This window comes from Hyperolius riggenbachi, chromosome 5, assembly GCF_040937935.1.
Source record: "Hyperolius riggenbachi isolate aHypRig1 chromosome 5, aHypRig1.pri, whole genome shotgun sequence".
Taxonomy (NCBI): domain Eukaryota; kingdom Metazoa; phylum Chordata; class Amphibia; order Anura; family Hyperoliidae; genus Hyperolius; species Hyperolius riggenbachi.
Genome location: NC_090650.1, coordinates 13,404,535 through 13,428,256, shown reverse-complemented (window position 1 = coordinate 13,428,256; position 23,722 = coordinate 13,404,535). Strand labels below are relative to the sequence as shown.

At 44.5% G+C, this 23,722-nt stretch overlaps 1 protein-coding gene across 4 annotated transcripts in view; it reads left to right on the top strand.

Moving 5' to 3' along the window:
• Nucleotides 1–23,722, top strand: part of DGKB (diacylglycerol kinase beta) — an 849,394-nt gene that overhangs the window by 317,466 nt on the left and 508,206 nt on the right. For all 4 annotated transcript variants that reach the window (XM_068235094.1, XM_068235095.1, XM_068235097.1 and 1 more), the window contains 2 exons: nucleotides 3,386–3,505; nucleotides 8,530–8,647. In XM_068235094.1, coding sequence (XP_068091195.1) covers nucleotides 3,386–3,505; nucleotides 8,530–8,647 — 238 coding nt within the window. The remainder of the gene's footprint in view (nucleotides 1–3,385; nucleotides 3,506–8,529; nucleotides 8,648–23,722) is intronic.

Below are 23,722 nucleotides of genomic sequence, written 5' to 3'. Positions count from 1 at the left end.
TAATCACACCTTGAGACACCCATCAATCACCTCCTGTCACCCCCTAGCACACCTACCCATCAGATCAGGCCCTAATTTGCCCCGTGTGGGCTCCTGATCACTCGGCCAAACCCTCAGATCCCCCTCAGACCCCCTTCCGATCACCTCCCCAGTGCATTGATTGCATCTATTTTCCCCTCTAACCACCCCCTGAGACACCCATCAATCACCTCCTGTCACCCCCCTAGCACTCCTATCCATCAGATCAGGCCCAATACAACCTGTCATCTAAAAGGCCACCCTGCTTATGACCGGTTCCACAAAATTCGCCCCCTCATAGACCACCTGTCATCAAAATTTGCAGATGCTTATACCCCTGAACAGTCATTTTGAGACATTTGGTTTCCAGACTACTCACGGTTTTGGGCCCCTAAAATGCCAGGGCGGTATAGGAACCCCACAAGTGACCCCATTTTAGAAAAAAAGACACCCCAAGGTATTCTGTTAGGTGTATGACAAGTTCATAGAAGATTTTATTTGTTGTGAAAAGTTAGCGGAAATTGATTTTTATTGTTTTTTTTTTTCACAATGTGTCATTTTTCACTAACTTGTGACAAAAAATAAAATCTTCTATGAACTCGCCATACACCTAACGGAATACCTTGGGGTGTCTTCTTTCTAAAATGGGGTCACTTGTGGGGTTCCTATACTGCCCTGGCATTTTAGGGGCCCTAAACCGTGAGGAGTAGTCTAGAAAACAAATGCTTCAAAATGACCTGTGAATAGGACGTTGGGCCCCTTAGCGCACCTAGGCTGCAAAAAAGTGTCACACATGTGGTACCGCCGTACTCAGGAAAAGTAGTATAATGTGTTTTGGGGTGTATTTTTACACATACCCATGCTGGGTGGGAGAAATCTCTCTGTAAATGGACAATTGTGTGTAAAAAAAAATCAAACAATTGTCCATTTACAGAGATATTTCTCCCATCCAGCACGGGTATGTGTAAAAATACACCCCAAAACACATTATACTACTTCTCCTGAGTACGGCGGTACCACATGTGTGGCACTTTTTTGCACCCCAAGTGCACTAAGGGGCCCAAAGTCCAATGATCCAGGAGATCACAGTGACTCGATTGGTATGTTTTTTTATTGTACAAATCGGACAGTACAGATTCTCTTTAACCACTTCCCAACTGAGGGGTTTTACCCCTTCAGCATCCGAGCAATTTTCTCCTTTCAGCGCTCCTTACATTCATTCGCCTATAACTTTATCATTACTTATCGCAATGAAATTAACTATATCTTGTTTTTTTCGCCACCAATTAGGCTTTCTTTAGGTGGGACATTATGCCAAGAATAATTTTATTCTAAATCTGTTTTAATGGGAAAATAGGAAAACATATGGGAAAAAAAACATTATTTTTCAGTTTTCGGCCATTATAGTTTTTAAATAATGCATGCTACTGTAATTAAAACCCATGAAATGTATTTGCCCTTTTGTCCCGGTTATAAAACCATTTAAATTATGTCCCTATCACAATGTTTGGCGCCAATATTTTATTTGGAAATAAAGGTGCATTTTTTTCAGTTTTGCGTCCATCCCTAATTACAAGCCCATAGTTTATAAAGTAACAGTGTTGTACCCTCCTGATATAAATATTTAAAAAGTTCAGTCCCTAAGGTAACTATTTATGTATTTTTTTTAATTGTACATTTTTTATTTTTTTTTTAATTACAAAAAAAAAAAAAATGGGGAGTGTGGGAGGTAATGAGTTAATTTTTTTTGTATAAGTAATGTATGTGTGTGTGAAAAATAGTTTAGGGTGTAGTTTACTATTTGGCCACAAGATGGCAACAGTTTAATGCGACCTCCAAGCTTCCTTCCGGAAGCTTGGAGGAAGTACAAAGAGGCTGGTATTTTTTTTTTTTTTTTACAATGATCGAGCTGCTTAGCGAAAGCAGCAGATCATTGCGGGGGCAGAGATCAACGAACGGGAATGTATTTTCCCGTTCATTGATCTCCGGGCGAGCGGGCAGCGGCGTGCACGATCGCGGGAGTGCGAGCGGGAGAGCGGACATCGGCGGTAGCGGCGGTAGCGGCGGGGGGTGCGTATATCTACGCTCCGGGCGGGGAAGTGAAGTCCAAAGGAGCGTAGATATACTGTACGGCGGCGGGGAACCAGTTAAGATTTCCAACATGCGGTAAAAGATTGGTATTTTACTAAAAAAAAACACGCTTCAATTCCCTAAGCCCTGCTCAGTAGTCTCAAGCAGGAAGCTGTGAGTCCTCCCACAAGTGGTATGCATGAGTCTATCCAGTGCATCCCCGCCATCCCTTTAGATGTGCTGCAGCCACCAGTGGGAGCTCTTCTGTACACCAGTATATAGATATGTACATCTAAAGGGATACAGAAAAGCCTTTTTAAATGTCACCTTCTCCTGCTCTGCCATTCTGAAGTCCCGCCCTCCAGAGTATCGGATCAAATGGGGTGAGAAGCAGAGCTGTGCAATTCTCCCTATTGTCTGTCTGCTACATTTGTCAATGTTACCGCATGGAGAGTGTGGGTTACCGGCTGGTCAGAGCTGGAGGTAAATACTGAACATTTTTACTTGATTTACCAAATGCTTAAATCTTTGTGAATTGCAATCTCTTGACATTTCTTGAGGAATTGACTGCAAAAGTCAGTAATTTACCTCACTATTCGGTAATTTTATTTTTTAGTGTTGTAATAGGTTAAGTGAAATGGCATTTGGCAAAGTGATCAGTAAAATCAGCTGTTTTCTGCATTACCAAATACGGTGAGCACTCGTTCACATCTAGGGCGTTCTCTGCTTTTTTTCAAGCACAGGCAATTTTAAAAATCGCCCTCAAAACGCTTGTGCAATGAATCTCTATGAGAAGTTCATATCAGCACGTTTTGTCTGCTTTGCGATTCCTAAAGCGGTGCCTGTACCATTTTCAGGGTTTTTTTTTTTGCTACAATGGAAGGTGTAGGAATAGCGCTAAACGCTCACAAATTCGATTTATGTGGCGATTGCGTTCGCGGTTTTAAGAATAAATACTTTGTATTTATTCTTTTCCGGGTCAAAGAGTTCACTTCCTGACTAACGTCAGGAAGTGAAAAAACGGAATCGCTCTGCAAAAGCGCGTTGCACAAAATCGTACCGCGCAGTGGACCGCCGGAAGGGGGAAAAATAAAAACGTGCAAAAAAATCGACAATCGCTGCCATGAGCAATTTCGATTTTGGATGTAAACAAGGCCTAATGGTTAGTGAATTGAGGCCTATGTGTGAAAATGCATGCAAATCAAATGGGTGTGCCCCCAGTGATAGGAGGTGAGTGGAATATTGATAAGCAGGCTAATGTTCCCTCTATCTAATGACAATCCTTCTACCCCCCTAGATTCTCCATGAGATGATGGAAGAAATAGACTACGATCACGACGGCACTGTGTCCCTGGAGGAGTGGATACAAGGCGGCATGACAACCATTCCGCTTCTCGTTCTGTTGGGGTTGGAAAATGTAAGTATTTTAGATTCTACTTTTAGATTCCATTTGCTGAAAATGTATTGTTTATATATTTGTCCCAATAATGTAAAATATCAGAAAAACTTTATTTGTTTCAAGAAGCAAAGCTACCTATCAGGTGGCCTCACACCAAAGTTATGAGGGGCCCTATGCCCTAGGCATGCGCCCCAGTTCCCTTATGTGTGGGTGAACATGGTATATACAGTACAAACAGTTACACAGCAATCGCATCAAAGTGTCAGCCATCCATGAGAAAAAATGACTGACTCTGAACAAACGTGGATGCATGAAGGAGGGGAAGAGGACCTGTCCCATCAGGCTTACAATCTTAAGCCTCATCTACACGCGTAGATGACGCGGCGATGTGGCTTATCAATCGAGCCGCTGATGCGGCTCGATTGATAAGATCCGACAGGTCGGCTCTTGCCACCGCCGATTCCCTGATCGTTCCCCACGAGGGGACAATGGCAGGGAATCGAGCGGAAAATAAGCGGCGTCGGGCGGGGATGAGGGCGGATCGAATCCGACGCACGTGCGGGCGAGCGGGGACGTGGCGGGGATGCAGAAGAGGTGATCCGGCGGCTAATCGAGCCGCCGGATCGCCTCGTGTAGATGAGGCTTAAAGAGAGTCTGAAGCGAGAATAGATCTCGCTTCAGACCTCATAGCTAGCAGGGGCACGTGCGCCCCTGCTAAAACGCCGCTATCCCGCGGCTTAACGGGGGTCCCTGACCCCCCAGATCCCCTCCGTAATGCGGGGGAGCGCTTCCGCATTGGGGCAGGGCTAACCGCCGCAGCCCTGCCCCACGCGCGTCTGTCAGCGCGTATCTCCGCCTCTCCCCCGCCCCTCTCAGTCTTCCTTCACTGAGAGGGGCGGGGGAGAGGCGGCGATGCGCGTCTGATAGACGGCGCTGAGAGGCAGGGCTGCAGCCGTTAGCCCTGCCTCTAGGAAGCAAAGTCTACGACCAACTTTGCGACCAACTTTTGCGGAGGGTGGGTTGGGGGTGAAGGGACCCCCGTTAAGCCGCGGGATAGCGGCGTTTTAGCAGGGGCACACGTGCCCCTGCTATATATGAGAGCTGAAGCGAGATTTAGTCTCGCTTCAGTGTCTCTTTAAGAGGTGAGGGAACACAGGATACAGGAGGAGGGGAGAGGACCTGTCCCACCAGGCTTACAATCTAAAAGGTGAGGGGAGCACAGGATACAGTAGGAGGTAAGAGGACCTGTCCCATCAGGCTTACAATCTAAGAGGTGAGGGGAGCACAGGATACAGTAGGAGGGAAGAGGACCTGTCCCATCAGGCTTACAATCTAAGAGGTTAGGGGAGCACAGGATACAGTAGGAGGGAAGAGGACCTGTCCCATCAGGCTTACAATCTAAGAGGTGAGGGGAGCACAGGATACAGTAGGAGGGAAGAGGACCTGTCCCACCAGGCTTACAATCTAAGAGGTGAGGGGAGCACAGGATACAGTAGGAGGGAAGAGGACCTGTCCCATCAGGCTTACAATCTAAGAGATGAGGGGACACAGGATACACTAGGAGGCAAGAGGACCTGTCCCATCAGGCTTACAATCTAAGAGGTGGGGGAACACAGAATACAGTAGGAGGGAAGAAGACCTGTCCCATCAGGCTTACAATCTAAGGAGATAGGGAACACAGGATACAGTAGGAGGTAAGAGGACCTGTCCCATCAGGCGTACAATCTAAGAGGTTTGGGAACACAGGATACAGGAGTAGGGGAAGAGAACCTGTCCCATCAGGCTTACAATCTAATAGGTGAGGGGACACAGGATACAGTAGGAGGGAAGAGGACCTGTCCCATTAGGCTTACAATCCAAGAGGTGAGGGAACACAGGATACAGGAGTAGGGGAAGAGAACCTGTCCTATAAGGCTTACAATCTAAGAGGTGAGGAGACACAGGATACAGTAGGAGGGAAAAGGACCTGTCCCATCATGCTTACAATCTAATAGGTGAGGGGACACAGGATACAGTAGGAGGTAAGAGGACCTGTCCCATCAGGGTTACAATCTAAGAGGTGTGGGGACACAGTATACAGTAGGAGGGAAGAGGACCTGTCCTATCAGGCTTACAATCTAAGAGGTGAGGCAACACAGGATACAGTAGGAGGCAAGAGGACCTGTCCCATCAGGCTTACAAGCTAAGAGGTGGGGGAACACAGAAGACAGTAGGAGGGAAGAGGACCTGTCCCATCAGGCTTACAATCTAAGGGGATAGGGAGCACAGGATACAGGAGGAGGGAAGAGGACCTGTCCCATCAGGCTCACAATCTAAGAGGTGAGGGAACACAGGATACAGTAGGAGGTAAGAGGACCTGTCCCATCAGGCGTACAATCTAAGAGGTTTGGGAACACAGGATACAGGAGTAGGGGAAGATAACCTGTCCCATCAGGCTTACAATCTAAGAGGTGAGGGGACACAGGATACAGTAGGAGGGAAGAGGACCTGTCCCATCAGGCTTACAATCTAAGAGGTGAGGGGACACAGGATACAGTAGGAGGGAAGAGGACCTGTCCCATCAGGCTTACAATATAAGAGGTGAGGGAACACAGGATACAGGAGTAGGGGAAGAGAACCTGTCCTATAAGGCTTACAATCTAAGAGGCGAGGGGACACAGGATACAGTAGGAGGGAAGAGGACCTGTCCCATCAGGGTTACAATCTAAAAGGTGAGGGAATACAGGATACAGGAGTAGGGGAAGAGAACCTGTCCCATAAGGCTTACAATCTAAGAGGTGGGGGAACCCAGGATACAGTAGGAGGGAAGGGGACCTGTCCCATCAGGCTTACAATCTAAGAGGTGGGGGAACACAGGATACAGTAGGAGGGAAGAGGACCTGTCCCATCAGGCGTACAATCTAAGAGGTTTGGGAACACAGGATACAGGAGTAGGGAAGAGGACCTGTCCCATCAGGCTTACAATCTAAGAGGTGAGGGAACACAGGATACAGTAGGAGGGAAGAGGACCTGTCCCATCAGGCTTACAATCTAAGAGGTGAGGAGACACAGGATACAGTAGGAGGGAAAAGGACCTGTGCCATCATGCTTACTATCTAATAGGTGAGGGGACACAGGATACAGTAGGAGGGAAGAGGACCTGTCCCATCAGGGTTACAATCTAAGAGGTGAGGGAATACAGGATACAGGAGTAGGGGAAGAGAACCTGTCCCATAAGGCTTACAATCTAAGAGGTGGGGGAACCCAGGATACAGTAGGAGGCAAGGGGACCTGTCCCATCAGGCTTACAATCTAAGAGGTGGGGGAATACAGGATACAGTAGGAGGGAAGAGGACCTGTCCCATCAGGCCTACAATCTAAGAGGTGGGGGAACCCAGGATACAGTAGGAGGGAAGAGGACCTGTCCCATCAGGCCTACAATCTATAGACGGTCGACTTGCAAGTTGGCTGTATTAAAACTGCGCCGCGGCGGGGGCCCAGAGGATTGTTCAGAGACGGCACTGGCACAAGGAGGCTGCAGGGGCCTGGCAGAAGCCCCAGGTAAGTGTAACTCTTTTTTAGGAGGCGGGAGGGGCACATTATATTACCTTCATGCTTTAGACTTGCAAGATAATAATAATAATCATAATCATAATAATTAAACATTGGTGTTAAAAATGCTCTTGCTCAGCCGTTCAAAACATGTTTTACTTTATGACCACAAGATGGCGCATGTAGACCAGGAAATCCTTGAATAGTATTAGCATTGGATGAGTTTTTTACAAAGGCTGGATCTATGGACTGTGACACTTGCAATAAATCGGCCTAAATCCAGGTCAAGACCCAGCCTTTCTTTCCTTGTGAGGGAAAGATCACACAGTTGATGTGGAGTATAATCATTATTCTCCCCCCTTAGTTATTTCTTGGAAGCACTGTGGTTTTTGTAAATACTATGGTAACTTTGTGTGTTACTCTGTTGTATGAGATAACTGTGTTTACTCTGCTGTGTCCTTGTATGTCCTATATTACACCGTAGAACGCATCATAGGCTGAAGCCTATGACAGCCGATCGTGCTGATTGGCTGGCGGGGTGGAGGGAGGTAAAAAGTAAAATGTATTGAATAAAAAAAATAAACAAATAAACATCCTGGAAATAAATTAAAGCCCACCAACAGAAAGCTCTGTTGGTGGGCAGAAAAGTGGTGGGGGGATCACTTGTGTGCTGAGTTGTACGGCCCTGCAGAGAGGCCTTAAAGCTGCAGTGGCCTAATTTGCAAAAAATAGCCTGGTCACTAGGGGGGCCTGTGGTCCTCAAGTGGTTAAAGAATACCAGTGCCGAATGAGGTAGCAAAAACCGTTCCCTTCTGTCCTGATCCTTTCCTTCCTAAATCCCCCCCTCCCCCGACAGCCTCTTCCGGGTTGCCTGGGTCGGGTGTCTTACATTGCACACCTGCGGCTTGGAGCATTCGGCGCATTATGTAATTGTGACATCATGCGCAGTGCAGTAGGACATGTGCAGCCGGACATGTGCAGCTGGGCGAGGCTTCTGGGGGGTGGCATTTAGGTAGGAAAGCACGGAGAGGAGAACGGGGGGAGCGGAGGGCATCAGGACAGCTGCCAGGACATGCCTGCTCCCTTCGTTTTCCTACTTTGGCTCTGGTATCCTTTAAAAACTCCTCCAACACTACATCTCCAGTTACGCCTCCACCAAAACTCCAGTCACACGCCCACCTCACCTCCAGCCACACCCCCACCCCACCTCCATCATGCCTTCAGTCACATCTCCACCGCACTTCTAGTCACACCCACAGCACACCTCTAGTCACACCCCTCACCACACCCCCAGTCACCCATACCTTACCTCCAGCCACACCCCCACTGCACTTCCAGCCACACCCAAACCACACCTCCAATCATACACAACAGTAAAGAATTCACTGTTGGGGCAGGGAGGATAATATTTGAAGTTGGGGAAAGGGGGGCTTTTAAAGTAAATACTTGTTGTAGACTCATGACGGTGGTCTGTCTCTTGAAGAACTATGTAATTTGGGTTTGTTTTGCAGAATGTGAAAGACGACGGACAACACGTGTGGAGGTTGAAGCATTTTAACAAACCTGCCTACTGCAATCTCTGCCTGAATATGCTGATTGGCCTGGGCAAGCAGGGGTTGTGCTGTTCATGTGAGTTACCAACAGAGCGTTTTACTCCATGTTCTATATAAACGATACAGAACATAAGTACCTAAAAACAAAGGCATCTATGTCTCCACTCTCTGAAAAAAAACAAAAACAAAAAACCCTAAACCCTCTCATCTGTGATCAAGAGCCTAGTGATAAGAATCCTCCATTTACTTACTGACCCATCATTGCCCTCTGCTCAGACTCCTTCATCTACTGCCAATAGTAACAGTCCATAACATGTTTATAATAATGAAATTATGCAAATTGTATGCAAATGTAAGCAGCTTGGACAATGACAAGTCAAACACAGCAGCGGTAGTTGTTGATTGGTCCATTTCCAAGCTGATTAAATGCGCATAAAATGAACATAACATCTGCATCAGTTATCCGCATCCCATAGACCAGGCGTGTCCAAATTCCAGCCAATTGTGCCCCCCCCAAGACTTTTCTGGGGGCCCACAAAGCTTTCTACAGTTGTTTATTCCATGTGGCCTGCAGGCCGTGGCTGCATTGTTATAAGCAAGGGCCACTGTGCTAACTGCACACGGTATATGAGTTATTTCCTGTGCAATTGTTTAATTTGACAGAATGTCACAGGAATAGTGTACCTAACAGCTATCAGCAAAAATGACTTTTAATTTTGCTAGTTCGGCCCCCTAGCCCTCTCAAGAATGACAAAATGGCTCTTGGCCCAAAATGTGTGGACACCCCTTCCATAGACCATCCATAACAATCAAGTAGTGATGAGCCTACGAAATGTGTGAAAGTGTTTCGTTGCAAAAAAAAAAAAAATGCCCCCAAAAACATTTTTTTGTAAGTAGAAGAATCAACATGAGAATGTTCTGAATGTTTTTGCAAACTGCTGGCTTACTTTTCTGAAGAATGTGCCTGTAAAGTGGCGGTAGTATCCATACTCTGAAGTGGTTATATGAATCCCTTCACTTGCATTGGTCGCAAAAATTTGGCAAACCTCCAGTTCACTCACAAGGTTTAATTTTATAGTGGAAAATAGGGCCCTGTTTACTTCCATTAAGGCTATCAGTGATGAGCAAAAATTACGATATTATTTTTGTATTCATTTTCACAAAAATGTTAAATTCAACTTTTGAACGAAAAATAATTGTGTAATATGTATATATTTTTTTGCATATACATTTCCTTTGACCATTTTGCTAAAATACAATGCATTTTCGTGAATATTTTCTCGGAATGGAAAATACCAGTTTCAATGCGAAAATGACTTTGGTGAAAATTTGCAAGCAATACTGGTGGCTATGACCGTAAGCTCTTCCCACTGTTTCACAGGACGCTGTTTTACCATGTTGGATCCTTAATGCTGGTACCCGAGAACGCCTGATGGCAATATGTTATTTTTGCTCCCCCACCCGCTTCATTGTGCGCCAGTGATCATCCTTCTGCCCCTACAGCTACAGAATGCATTGCTAACCAAAAGGCTAGCAATACATCATCGGTCCCTGATTTATTGCCCAAGGGATTCTTTGTTTCCCCAATAGGCATCAATAACTGCAAGTGTGAACTTAGCTTAAAGGTGGCCACACACCATACAATTTTTTAAATATCTGTTCAATTCAATAAAAGCAGTCCATTTTTCTGACTGATTGTAACATTTCAAAAATCTGACCAATGTACCACACACGTATATTCAATTTTTCATCAATTATGATAAAAATGATTGGAAACTCAGAAAATTGATTGGGTGTACAATTTTTTAATAAATAGACACACACCACACACCATTCAATTTTCATAAAAAAAAATCCACCATTCCTGATCAACTTTTATCGAATAAAAAACGGAAATCCGATCGGATTTCTTGCTTGAATAAAAAAGAAAAGCTTTAGATTTTTCGGGAGATCCAATCTTTTTTATCATATTGCCATAAAATTGGATCACTTTATTTTATTGTGTGTGGCCACCTTAAAGAGGGACTCCAGTGAAAATAATGTATTAAAAAAAGTGCTTCATTTTTTACCATAATTATGTATAAATGATTTAGTCAGTGTTTGCTCATTGTAAAATCTTTTCTCTCCCCGATTTACATTCTGACATTTATTACATGGTGACATTTTTACTGTGGGCAGGTTAGGTAGCTGCTCCTAGCTGTTTTGGTGTAACGGTGGCAGGGTCGTTTTCGTGGTCAGCGCACAAGACGCTGAAAACCCTCCACCAGCGTATGATTTTGGGAAACCCAGGCTAGGTGCTATGCACCCGCAGAGGGCAATTCCCGCCGGCAGATGGCGCTGTGGAGTGCAGGCGAACACCGCCGCTGCACAGCCACAGATGCCAGATGGGAATTGTACAGAACCCGATAAACGGGGCAGAAGAGCCCTTAAAGAGAAAGAGCACAGGGACAGGATGTATGTGTGTGCACCAAACTAGCCGCCACCCAGCGACAGTGAACACACAACAGCGGAAACAAAGTGGGAACGCAATCGCAAGATTGGCGATTGCCGATAGAGACACAAGACAGAGCAGGACAGCGCACAAGGGTAGCAAAGGCACAGAAAATCATACAAAGAAAAAGATAAGGAAAACAACAAACGCTAGCTGAACGCGAACACCGCACTCATTCGCAACAGTGCACGCGTTCGTGCGCGGTCTCCGCGTGTTACGCACAACAGAGACAAGCACGCCTAACTAACCAAAGACAGACAAACACGAAACAGGGAACGCGAGCGCTTGCTTAACGGTTACCTCACAGAGCCTACAGCAAGCGTTCGTATCAGACAAGACAGACGCACGAAAACAGGGACAAGCGAGAGATAGGATCCACAGCACTAGCGAAAGTGGCTAGCGCGATCCAGGAAGACAGAACAGAAGGATCCACAGCACTAGCGCGAAGCGAGTGCGATCCAGGTACAGAGTAGCAGAGCAGAAGGATCCACAGCGCTAGCGAAAAGTGGCTAGCGCGATCCCAGGAGACAGAACAGAAGGATCCACAGCGCTAGCGAAAAGTGGCTAGCGCGATCCCAGGAGACAGAACAGATGAGGTAGGCAGAAACAACCGCTGTTCCAACCTACACTCCAGACTCAATCAGAAGGATCCACAGCCGCTAACGCTAGGGCTTGTGCGATCCAAACACAAGACAGACGGAACAGGCAAAACAGATAATGCAATCCTAACTGCACTAGGGAAACTGCCTAGTGCATTCCCACGAATTACACTAAGATAACTTCAACAAACGGGAATGGCTGACACTCCAGGAGTGTCCATCAGGAACAGACCATGAAAGGGAAATGTCCAGCAAAGCATTCTGGGAGCAGAATGCTTTTATAGTGCCAGTCATCAAAAGAAGGCAGGTAAGGGATTTGCATGACTAATGTATGCAAATTCCTCAGCAACCCAAGCTGCAAAACTGACAGAAGGTCTCTCTTAAAGAGACCTGCAGAATGCAGACGTGAACAGTGGTCAAAATGCTGCCTGTCTGCACAGGCAGCTGAGCAGATTCTCACATTTGGCTGTTAGAGACAGCTGTAAACAGCTAATTCCTGTCTGTGAACATTGTTACATTGTGGCAGTTTGCCCAGAGTACCGCGGTACTCAGAGCTTCTTGTGGGAGGGGTTTCAGCACAAAATCAGTCATACAACGCCCCCTGATGGTCTGTTTGTGAAAATCATTATATTTCTCATGTAAAAGGGGGTATCAGCTACTGATTGGGATAAAGTTCAATTCTAGGTTGGAGTTTCTCTTTAAGACACATTGCAGGGAGCAGATAAAGTGGTATCATTTGGATTTTTGGAGAACACAAACCACAATGTTACTGTACGTGTTTGTGCCTGTGAGAGTTTGTGTGTGCGTGTACATGCGCCTAATTATGGGTGCTGAGTGAAAAGGATCGGGATGATCAGCCCAGGGCCAGATTTTCCATAAAGCTCTGTAGGCTCCTGCCTACAGGTACCCAATGATGAAAAGCTGTCTCACTCCCCTCCCTGAGTGCCTTCTTCCCTCCTTCCATATGCAGAGCCCTAAGCAGAGCGTAAATGAGAGGTTACTAACCCAGTTCTCAGCAGTCCACTTGACAAAATCTCCCTTCAGGTAGCGCAATTTGTAGCGACCTAATACTTGGGGGCACCTGTGGCTACTTAGTATTAGATATGCAGAAGTACCCACAATATTAACCACTTTCGCCTTTTGGACATTGCTATTATGTCCAAAAGGCTGCTACTGCTTTGCTGAGCGCGGCTGTGTGCTCCCGTGCCGCCGCTCGTTAGCCCGGAGATCAATGAATGGGAACCCATTCATTGATCTAACTCCCCGTTAGAAATACCGACAACTTCTTTCAGAAGCCGCAATCTTTCTAGAGAAAAAAAAAGTTCCCCATCCTCCCTTCACTTTAAGCAAGAGAGCTAGCTTACAGGACTAAAAAAAAAATGTTTTGACTGTGGCCAAAACAAATAAACAAAAAACGAAATATAAATAGTTACCTAAGGGTCTGAACTTTTTTAATATGCATGGGAAGAGGGAATATGACTAATATTATAAGCTTTTAAATAGTAATCGATGCAAAACTGTAAAAATGCACCTTTATTTCCCAAAAAATGTTTGACGCCATACATTGTGATAGGAACATAATTTAAATGGTGTAATAACCGGGACAAATGGACAAATAAAATACATGGGTTTTAATTATGGTAGCATGTATTATTTTAAATCTATAATGGCTGAAAACTGAGAAACAACGATTTTTTTACCATTTTTTTTCCCTAACATTCCCGATAAAATACATTTAGAAAACAAAAAATTCTTAAAAAAATGTACCACCCAAAGAAAGCCTAATTAGCGGTGGAAAAAACAAGTTCTAGATTAATTCATTGTGATTAGCAGTGATAAAGTTATTGGCGAACGAATGGGAGGTGAAAATTGCTCGGATGCATAATGTGAAAAACGACTGAAGCAAGGAAAGTAGAAGAGAGGTTACAGCTGGGGCAGCCAGCACACTTAGGGTGTGGTTCAGCCGGGTTTGTGGGTTCGTGGAGGACGAAGTCTAGGGTGCCAGGACATCTGTGCCTTTAGACTCCTGAGATGTAAATCCGGGCCTGAATCTGTCCCAGCAGCACCTTGGGTGAAGAAAGAAAAGGGATCTGTTATAATTTTCCTTCATAAAGGTAGCCAGATGTGCCCATTAGGTAGCCCCTCCCCATATAGGTAGCCAAATATGCCAATAGGTAGTCCCCAATACAGGTAGCCAGATGTGGCCATAAGGTAGCACCCCATATAGGTAGTCAGATGTGGCCATAAAGTAGCCCCCCATATTGGTAGCCAGATGTGGCCATAAGGTAGCACCCCATATAGGTAGTCAGACGTGGCCTTTAGGTAGCCCCCCCCCCCCCCCCCCATATAGGTAGCCAGAGCTCTTCCCTTAGTGAGAGGCGAGTGACCAACTGGTCGCCACTCTTTTCTCCCTCCATTCATCCTGGTAACCTCAGCAGAGTAGAGAGTGGATTCACATCCAAGAAGACACTGGCGCTTGACTCTCTTCAGCAGCGCACCCCCAGCATCCTCTCCATGGTTACAGCGCGTCACTGTGCCGGGGACATGCCAGCACCTCACAGATGCCACTATAACCATGGAACAGGCACTGGAGGGGGGGGGGGGGGTGCGCTGCTCAAGAGAGACGTCAGGGATGGAACATCAAGCGCCAGTGAGCATCTCCTTGGATGTGAATCCAGGCGTTACTCTGCAGAGGTTGACATGATAAATGGAGGAAGGAAAGGAAGAGGGCACTTCAGGCGGCCAATGAGCCTACAGTGCCTAATTACAAATTTCACCCTGTTGGTATGTGTAGAATCGTTACAAACCATTTATTTAGGTTGAATTCAATTTGACAATTGATCACACACCATAAAATCCTTGGTAAAGTTGATCTGAATTTTCTAACATGTTCAATCTCAAAAAATAAAAAAATGAAAAAAGAAAAAGAAAAAGAAAAAAAAGGAAATTTTAAGCAGACAGAGGCGCCAAAAGGATAAAATATTCTAAAACGTTTAAAATGAGAGGAGGCAGAGGTGGACTTACCTCCTCCAAGCAGACACACACGAGTGTTGTGTATATTCAAAACAACTAAAATATATTTATATACTCCTGAAAGTGCAACTACAATGCGTTTCGTGTGCATCTCCCACTTCATCGGGAAATAGAAACGGAGCATAAAACTCAAATAGGTCTGGTGCTCCGTTTCTATTGCCTTATAAAGCGGGAGATGCCTGCGAAACGCGCTGCACTTGCACTTTCTGGATTATACAATCTCCCCACCTGCTGATATAGTGGTTACCTGGACGGTAACCCATGTATGTGAGTATAAATAGATACTTGTCATATTCACATACCAGTACATACTACACTATATTGGGCTCTCGGTGTCTCCATTCTGTGTTCCCTTGCAAAAACAAAAACAAATTGCAGTGAGATTGAACAGAAAAATTGTAACGTCTGGCCACATTAAGTGTTAGTGAGGTAATAATTAGGGAAAAGAGGTTAAGGTTAGAAAGGGAGGAGGGTTTGGGTTAGGCATTAGAAAGGAATTAATGTTAGCTTAAAGAGAAACCGTAACCCCGGATTGAACATCATCTCAATCAGTAGCTGATACCCCCTTTCCCATGAGAAATATTACCTTTTCTCAAATGGATCATCAGGGAGGGACATATGTGTGGCTGATATTGTGGAACAAAACCCCTCCCACAGTGTGATGTCATGACCATGGTCCTGACATCGCACTGTGGGGACCTTGTTGCATTGTGGGGAATAACAGTTGTTTCCAATTGCCAGAAATGCATCACCTCTTTCCACTGACATCACCTGCCAGCAGTAAAAATGTCACCATGTGATAAATGTCAGAATGTAAATCAGGGAGAGGAAAGCTTTTACAATGGACAAACACTGACTAAATCATTTCTATATAATTATTGTAAAAATGAAGCTTTTTCATTACATTATTTTCATTAGTTCCTCTTTAAGGGAATACAGTGGGGGAAGGAGGTTGAGGTAAGGGTAGACGTGGCCCCTAACGGTCCAATTTCTAGCGAAAAATCGTTCAAGCGATCAGAAATTCTGATTGGTTTGTTTGTAAATAATCTCCATTGATAGGCACAATCGATTATGAACGTCGTTCAATTGGGTTTTGGTCAAACCATAATTTGGATTTTCTTTTTTTTTTCAATTATCTTTTTTTATTTTATTTTTCATTTTTCAAAGAGAACACAAAAGAGAAAGAGAACACATTTTGTAAATAAAGCAACATCAAGTGTTTATAACAACAATAATCCCGCCTGGAAAACATTAGCCAAAAAATAACAACAGCAGAATGAATGCACAGTACACATATAATAACCTAAATGCAGACCTCAAAATTTGGATTTTCTTGTTGGTTATGATAGATAGGAAGCAAAGATTGATGGTGTAGGGAACGGTTTTTCTTTTGATCAGAAATATCTGATCGCTCGATTTTTCGCTAGAAATCGGATCGTTAGTAGAAGGGATGTGTCTAGGGATATTACATTGATATGAAACAGTGCTAAAAACCCTAGCAGAACTACCATTGCAAAGCTGCTTATAGACTTTTGGTAAAAGTACATTACAAATATTCTATCGGTATCTGTATCACCGGCACCCACATTAACACACAGCTCTTTTAAAGCCATTGGGAATCGATTTTTCTTTGAAATATTTCCCCAGATCGATGTGCACCCCTCGTTTTGCAGTGTCTAGGTCAAGCAATGGCCTCAATTCACTAAGCTTATCTCCTGTCTTTAATAACGTTTCTAGCGTTATCACCATGGTGATGAGGCATGTAGTATTCAGGAAACAGTTTACCTCAGGCAAACCTAAAGTGAACTCTTCTGACTTTACGTTAGGGAGAGATCTATAAAGTTAACTCTTCAATCCTTAAAATAACTCCAGAATTCTAAAGTTATACAGGCTGTTAATTACCAGCATGTGAAAATAACTACAGAGGAGGTAACATAAGGTACATACACACGTCGGATTTTTCCAAATGACTGTCTGTTTGGACGTCTGAACAACCAGTCGTTTGGATGTCAAATTGGGCGTGTGTACAAACGGTCATTCAGCTGATAAGACTGGTTTTGACCGATCCGCCAAGTGTTATCAGCTGAATGACCGTTTGTACACACGCCCAATTTGACGTCCAAACGACTGGTCATTCTGACTTCCAAACGGCCGGTTGTTTGGAAAAATCTGACATGTGTACGCACCTTTGGGGACTGAAGAGATAAGATAACTCTTATCACTTATCACTTCAGTCCTTAAGTTACCTCCTTTCACATGCAGTTAATTAACTTAAGAGATCTCTCCTTAACTTAAAGACAGAAGAGTTAAGGTGCGTACACACACTCTATTTGCAGGAACGACTGTTTCTGAACAATCCGCTCAGCGGATCGCTCAGAAACAGCCTTATCAGTCTGCAGACAGGCTTTACACACGCTATACTATCGCTGGAACGCCCACACAGCGGGAGCGTCCGACGGACCCGTCGTTCCTTATAGTATTGCGTGTGTACGCACCTTATGCTTTAGGTTTGCCTGAGGTAAAATGTTTCCTGAATATTACATGCCTTATCACCATGGTGATAACTCTAGAAACGTTATTAAAGACAGGAGATAAGCTTAGTGAATTGGGGCCTACATGCCTTATTACCATGGTAATAACTCTAGAAACTTTGTTAAAGACAGGAGATAAGCTTAGTGAATTGAGGCCAATGTCTGTTAGGAGGGGGCGTGGTCCAGACACTCAAAGAGTCAGTCTTTGCCTGTTAGTCTGTGTTTGCTGACGTGAGGTTTAAGTGGTTGTCTTGGCTACAGGATCACAGCAAACTGCTGGCTGGCTGAACAGAACTGTTCTTATTTACTCCTATTCACTTGGGAAAATGTTCTCCTCTCATCAGCCATTACCAACACTGCGTACTGATAAAAAGCGATTTTACTTTAACAATCATCACTGAAGGGTTAACGGCGCACAGCGCCGCCGGAGACGGTGTAAACTCCTGGGCTTCTGTTTCAAGTAAATACCGCAAACATACTTACTTATCACTGGAGCAGATAAGCAGTAAATAGTTGACTTGATGCTCCCATAGACTGTGCCAAACCCACAAGCCTCCACCACAAAAACTGCTCTGATGAGAAATGACTAAGAAACCAGAGAGTAATTCAGCAGTGTGTCTGTCAGCATGGGAGAAATAATATACACCTTATTACAGCTTTAAAGGGGACCAGAACTCTAAATAGGAAGTCATATAAGTAAACATAATCATTATATTAATATACAGTGGGTTGCAAAAGTATTCGGCATCCTTGAAGTTTTCCACATTTTGTCACATTACTGCCACAAACATGAATCAATTTTATTGGAATTCCACATGAAAGACCAACACAAAGTGGTGTACACATAAGAAGTGGAACGAAAATCATACATGATTCCAAACATGTTTTACAAATAAATAACTGCAAAGTGGGGTGTGCATAATTATTCAGCCCCCTTTGGTCTGAGTGCAGTCAGTTGGCTATAGACCTTGCCTGATGAGTGCTAATGGCTAAATAGAGTGCACCTCTGTATAATCTAATGTCAGTACAAATACAGCTGCTCTGTGAGGGTCTCAGAGGTTGTCTAAGAGAATATTGGGAGCAACAACACCATGAAGTCCAAAGAACACACAAGACAGGTCATCAAGTTATTGAGAAATTTAAAGCAGGCTTAGGCTACAAAAAGATTTCCAAAGCCTTGAACATCCCACAGAGCACTGTTCAAGCAATCATTCAGAAATGGAAGGAGTATGGTACAACTGTACACCTACCAAGACAAGGCCATCCACCTAAACTCACAGGCCGAACATGGAGAGCGCTGATCAGAAATGCAGTCAAGAGGCCCATGGTGACTCTGGACGAGCTGCAGAGATCTACAGCTCAGGTGGGAGACTCTGTCCATAGGACAACTATTAGTCATGCACTGTACAAAGTTGGCCTTTATGGAAGAGTGGCAAGAAGAAAGCCATTGTTAACAGAAAAGCATAAGAAGTCCCGTTTACAGTTTGCCACAAGCCATGTGGGGGACACAGCAACCATGTGGAAGAAGGTGCTCTGGTCAGATGAGACCAAAATGGAACTTTTTGGCCAAAATGCAAAACGCTATGTGTGGCGGAAAACTAACACTGCACATCACTCTGAACACACCATCCCCACTGTCAAATATGGTGGTGGCAGCAGCATCATGCTCGGGGGGTGCATCTCTTCAGCAGGGACAGGGAAGCTGGTCAGAGTTGATGGGAAGATGGATGGAGCCAAATACAGGGCAATCTTGGAAGAAAACCTCTTGGAGACTGCAAAAGACTTAAGACTGGGGCGGAGGTTCACCTTCCAGCAGGACAACGACCCTAAACACAAAGCCAGGGCGACAATGGAATGGTTTAATACAAAACATATCCATGTGTTAGAATGAATCTTTTCCATCACTTTAGTTTCCACAATTTGGGCTTGATTCACAAAGCGGTGCTAACCTACTTAGCACGTCTAAAGTCTTTAGACGCGCTAACCAGGGTGCTAAGTAGATTAGCACCGGAGTTCTCAATCAGATCGCGCGCTAACTTTGCGCGCGTAAAACTTTGTGCGCGCAAAGTTTTACGCGCGCTAAGTCCCATAGGCTTAAATGGGCACTTCGCGCGTAGCGCCCTGCGCTCTGTGCAGTACACGCGTAAAGTTTTACACGCATAAAGTTTTGCGCGCGTAAAGTTTTATGCGTGAAAAGCTTGTTTAGACGTGCTAAGGGGGTTTTCACAGGCGTGCTAACAGTTAGCACCGCTTTGTGAATCAAGCCCCTAGTGTTTGTAGTTTTGAAAGTTCACCTGCCCTGCCCATTGAAGTCTATGGCGGTTCAAAAAGTTTGCATGTCTGCTAGAAACTCTGCTTTAAGGAGACTCTGCGAACCAAGCCTTTTTCCTAACCTCAGTTCAGGCAACTGAGGCCTACATATAATACTTAAATTATAACAGTGGGCCCAGGACAGACAGTTCAAGGTATCCAATCGCCAAAAGAGAGAGGAAATGCCCGGCACTGCCAATAAGCTCTATTGGGTGTTTGAACACACTGGTGTGAATGCAAAGTCGTACCTGTAGAAAGAAGGACACTGGCTTAAGGCATAAGCAGCTAGTGCCCTGCACCCACAGCTCGTTCATTCTACCGGTACAACTTTGTATTTACACCAGTGTGTTCAAACACCCAATAAAGCTTATCGGCAGTGCCAGTAACTTCCTCTCTCCTTTTGCAATAGGTCAGCCTAAAGGTGGCCATACACTGGTCGATTTGCCATCAGATTCGGCCAACAGATAGATCCCTCTCTGATCGAATCTGATCAGAGAGGGATCGTATGGCCACCTTTACTGCAAACAGATTGTGAACCGATTTCAGCATGAAACCGTTCACTTCACAATCTGTGGTGGTGGTGCTGCTGCTGCCGCCGCTCCCCCCCCCCCCCCCCCGCATACATTACCTGCTCTGCCGGCGCGAGTCCCCGCTGTCACTGCTGTCTTCTTCTCCGCTCTGGTCTGGTCTCCGGCATGCTTCACTTTCTTCCTTCCCGGCAGGAAGTTTAAATAGTAGAGCGCCCTCTACTGTTTAAACTTCCTGCCGGGCAGGAAGAAGTGAAGCATGCCGGAGACCAGACCAGAGCGGAGAAGACAGCAGTGACAGCGGGGACTTGCGCCGGCTGGAGCAGGTAATGTATTACCGCTGTATTGCGTCGGTCGTCGGGCATTCGAACGCCGCTAACGACGCACTCCAGACCCGCCGGCGACCGAGAAAAATCTTCCGCACGGATAAGCCGACGGGAATTGACGGGAACGATCGTTCTGTCAGCGGTGTGCGCAGTGATTTTACAGCCGTTTCGATCACTGTGATCGAAACGGCTGTATATCAGCGGGAAAATCGTTAGGTGTATGGGCCCCTTAACCTAGAAGCAAAAATTAGACATGAATCATGTGGCTTTGACTAGCCAATCAGAGAAAGAGAAACCACTTGATGAACAGATGTGACTTTCTGTGAGTTCTCTTTGGAGATTATTTATTAGAATATTATCATTTTGTCCAGGTCAGGTTTATCCAAAGAAAAAATAACATCACTTCACTTAGAAACCTGTTTTTTGTAGAAGATGTTTCATTTTCTAGATGCAAAGTCTAATAAGTGAAGGAGATACTTAGGTTGTCAAAAAGTGTAAGTAATCAACTAACCCCAGCTAAAAGGGAAAGGGCAAGGTTTTCCATAAGGCACTGTAGGCATGTGCCTACAGGCGCCTCATGTGGGAGAGGCGGCCCCCCTCCTCAGATCACTGACCTCAGGAGTTTACAATCTAATCCCTGCCTCATATCACTGAGCACAGGCACTTACACCCCAATCCTAGTCTCATGTCACAATTAGAGTGTAAGATTCTAAGAACAGTTAATGACATAAGGAAGGGATTACAGTTCAGAATATTTTTACTTGGGGGTGTGGCCTGTGTTCAGGGGTGGAGTTTAGGACACCAGATCACCAGTGCCTACTGGTCTCTAAATAGTAAATCCGGCCCTGCCAGCTAACACTCTAGCTCATGGTGTGATCTCCTTGAAGCCCAATGGAAATATCACTGAACTGAATTGAAAAGAAACTGAGATAAACAGTTAGTTGTATCTTTACACAACAATTGAACAATTGTATCTACAAGCATAGCGCCGACAATTAACAATTATATATATGGCCCTAGTCCTACATTTTTGGGACTTGTTTTATTCCAAATCCTATTTTGTATTTAAAAGCCAAACATCTAAGTTTATAATTTTTATAGTCTTACAGACATGACAAGATTGTTTTTAAAAGTTTTACAGCTCCCATACATATACATTTTGAACTATTGACTTTTTGTTCCTCTGCCATGCAAGAGTTTTATGGCCTGTAATTAGTTTTTACTGAGAGTTACACTATAGACTGACAGGAGATACTGGGCCCATATTCAATATTTTTCATATTCTTTTTAAAAGAACTCTCCAGCATTTTACAATTGAATAAGTGCCCAGAAGTTGTTGAAAATGGTCAAAATTATTTTGAGTATTGCATGCTGATGGTTTAAAAGGCATTTTATGACATGGGCCCATATGCAATTCACTTTTTATCCTGAGTTTTCTCCTAGGTGATATTTTGAAACTTCTCAATAAAATGCCTTTTGAACCACCAACAAGCAAGACAACGCTCAAAATAATTCTGACAGTGCTTTTTTTAAAAGGGACACTTAAGTCAAAAAAAAAAATGATTTTTACTCACCTGGGGCTTCCAATACCCCACTGCAGCTGTCCGGTGCCCTCGCCGTCTCCCTACGATTCTCCTGGCCCCGCCTGCAGCCACTTCCTGTTTCGGTGACAGGAGCTGACAGGCTGGGGACGCGAGTGATTCTTCGCGTTCCTGGCCACAATAGCGCCATCTATGCTGCTATAGCATATATCATATACCATATAGCAGCACAGAGGGTGCTAATGTGTCTGGGGACGCGAAGAATCACTCGCGTCCCCAACCTGTCAGCTCCTGTCACCGAAACAGGAAGTGGCTGCCAGCGGGGCAAGGAGGATCGGAGGGAGACGGCGAGGGCACCGGACAGCTGCAGGGGGCTATTGGAAGCCCTAGGTGAGTAAAACTCATTTTTTTTTGTTTGACTTAAGTGTCCCTTTAACTACTTTTTAGTACTTTTTTATGACAAAGTGCTGGAAAGCTATTTTAAATAGAACATGAAAAATTACCTCCTAGGAGAATACTTAGGAGAAAAACATGTAATTGCATATGGGCTAATGTGTCAATGATTCTTAACCATTATAATGAGAAAAAAAGCAAAACATCCTATTTTTAAGTAGGATTGGGACTGTTATAATTTCACGTTTTACCTCCTCACATTGGGAAAAGTAGCCTGCAATACATTTTCTAAACAAGGGTAAATAGTTTTTCTTTTCTCAGTTCACCTTTTTTCATCACTTCAGGTATGTTTGTTTTGTCCAAGTTGCTATAGTGCACATTTCGCAACGGAAAAGTGTTGAAAAACGGAAAAGAACAAAAAAGATGTTGAAAGTTAGCTGAAGGAGTGGTGATCTTCTACAATTTTATTTTACAGGGTTATTTTCTTCCTTCCTGTGACAATGCCTAGGTACTGTATAAGTCCCGGAACTGATAACACAAGGAGAAAGATAAACATAATTTGATTTCCTGTTAAAGAGACTCCGTAACAAAAATTTTAGCAGTATTTCTCATTTTCTACAAGTTCCTAAGGCTGTTCCATTGTGCTCTGGCTTACTGCAGCAATTTCTACTTGCACGATCTTTGTAATAAATCAACTTATCTTTCCCCTGTCGGACTTGTCGGCTGTGTCTGGAAGGCTGCCAACTCTTCAGTAATGTTAACAAGTTAACTCCTTCCAAGCCCCTCCAGTGCTCCTGTGATTATTCCTCACAGACAATGTCCCTGCTCTCACTGTCAGCTTGTCTGCTATCTGTGAGGCTGATAAACACAGACTGATACACTGAACAAAGAATAGCTGGCTGATGAGGAAGCTGCCTGTCAGGCTGACAGGAGTGCAGAGCCAAGACTCCAGGCTCTAAAGACACAGCTTGTCATGCTTCATTGACACAGAGCTCTTTCAAAACTTGCACATAACCTCTGGAGACTGAATTCAATGTGTAACCCACTGAATTATCTGTGTACTCACTGTGTATTAACTGAGTTCACTGCTCTGCTGATGTACTTCCTGTTTTGGTGGCCATCTTTTCTGTTTACAAAACAGTTTATAAAACAGTTTTTTTACCCTCTTTATTGCAGTGGAGAGCAGCAAAAATAATACAGAGGGGGCTAGGAGATGACCCCAAACAGGCAGGGATGTTTGTTTATACTTCATTTTGTGAATACAGATTCTCTTTAAGGTTGTATTCAAAGGGTTAAATTGATTGACAATTGAGTGTCCTTTGAGATAAACTACACCTTATAAGTTTTTTTTGTCTTTAATGCAGTCTTTTTGGGGTGGTAAACTCATAACAGGGCAAGGA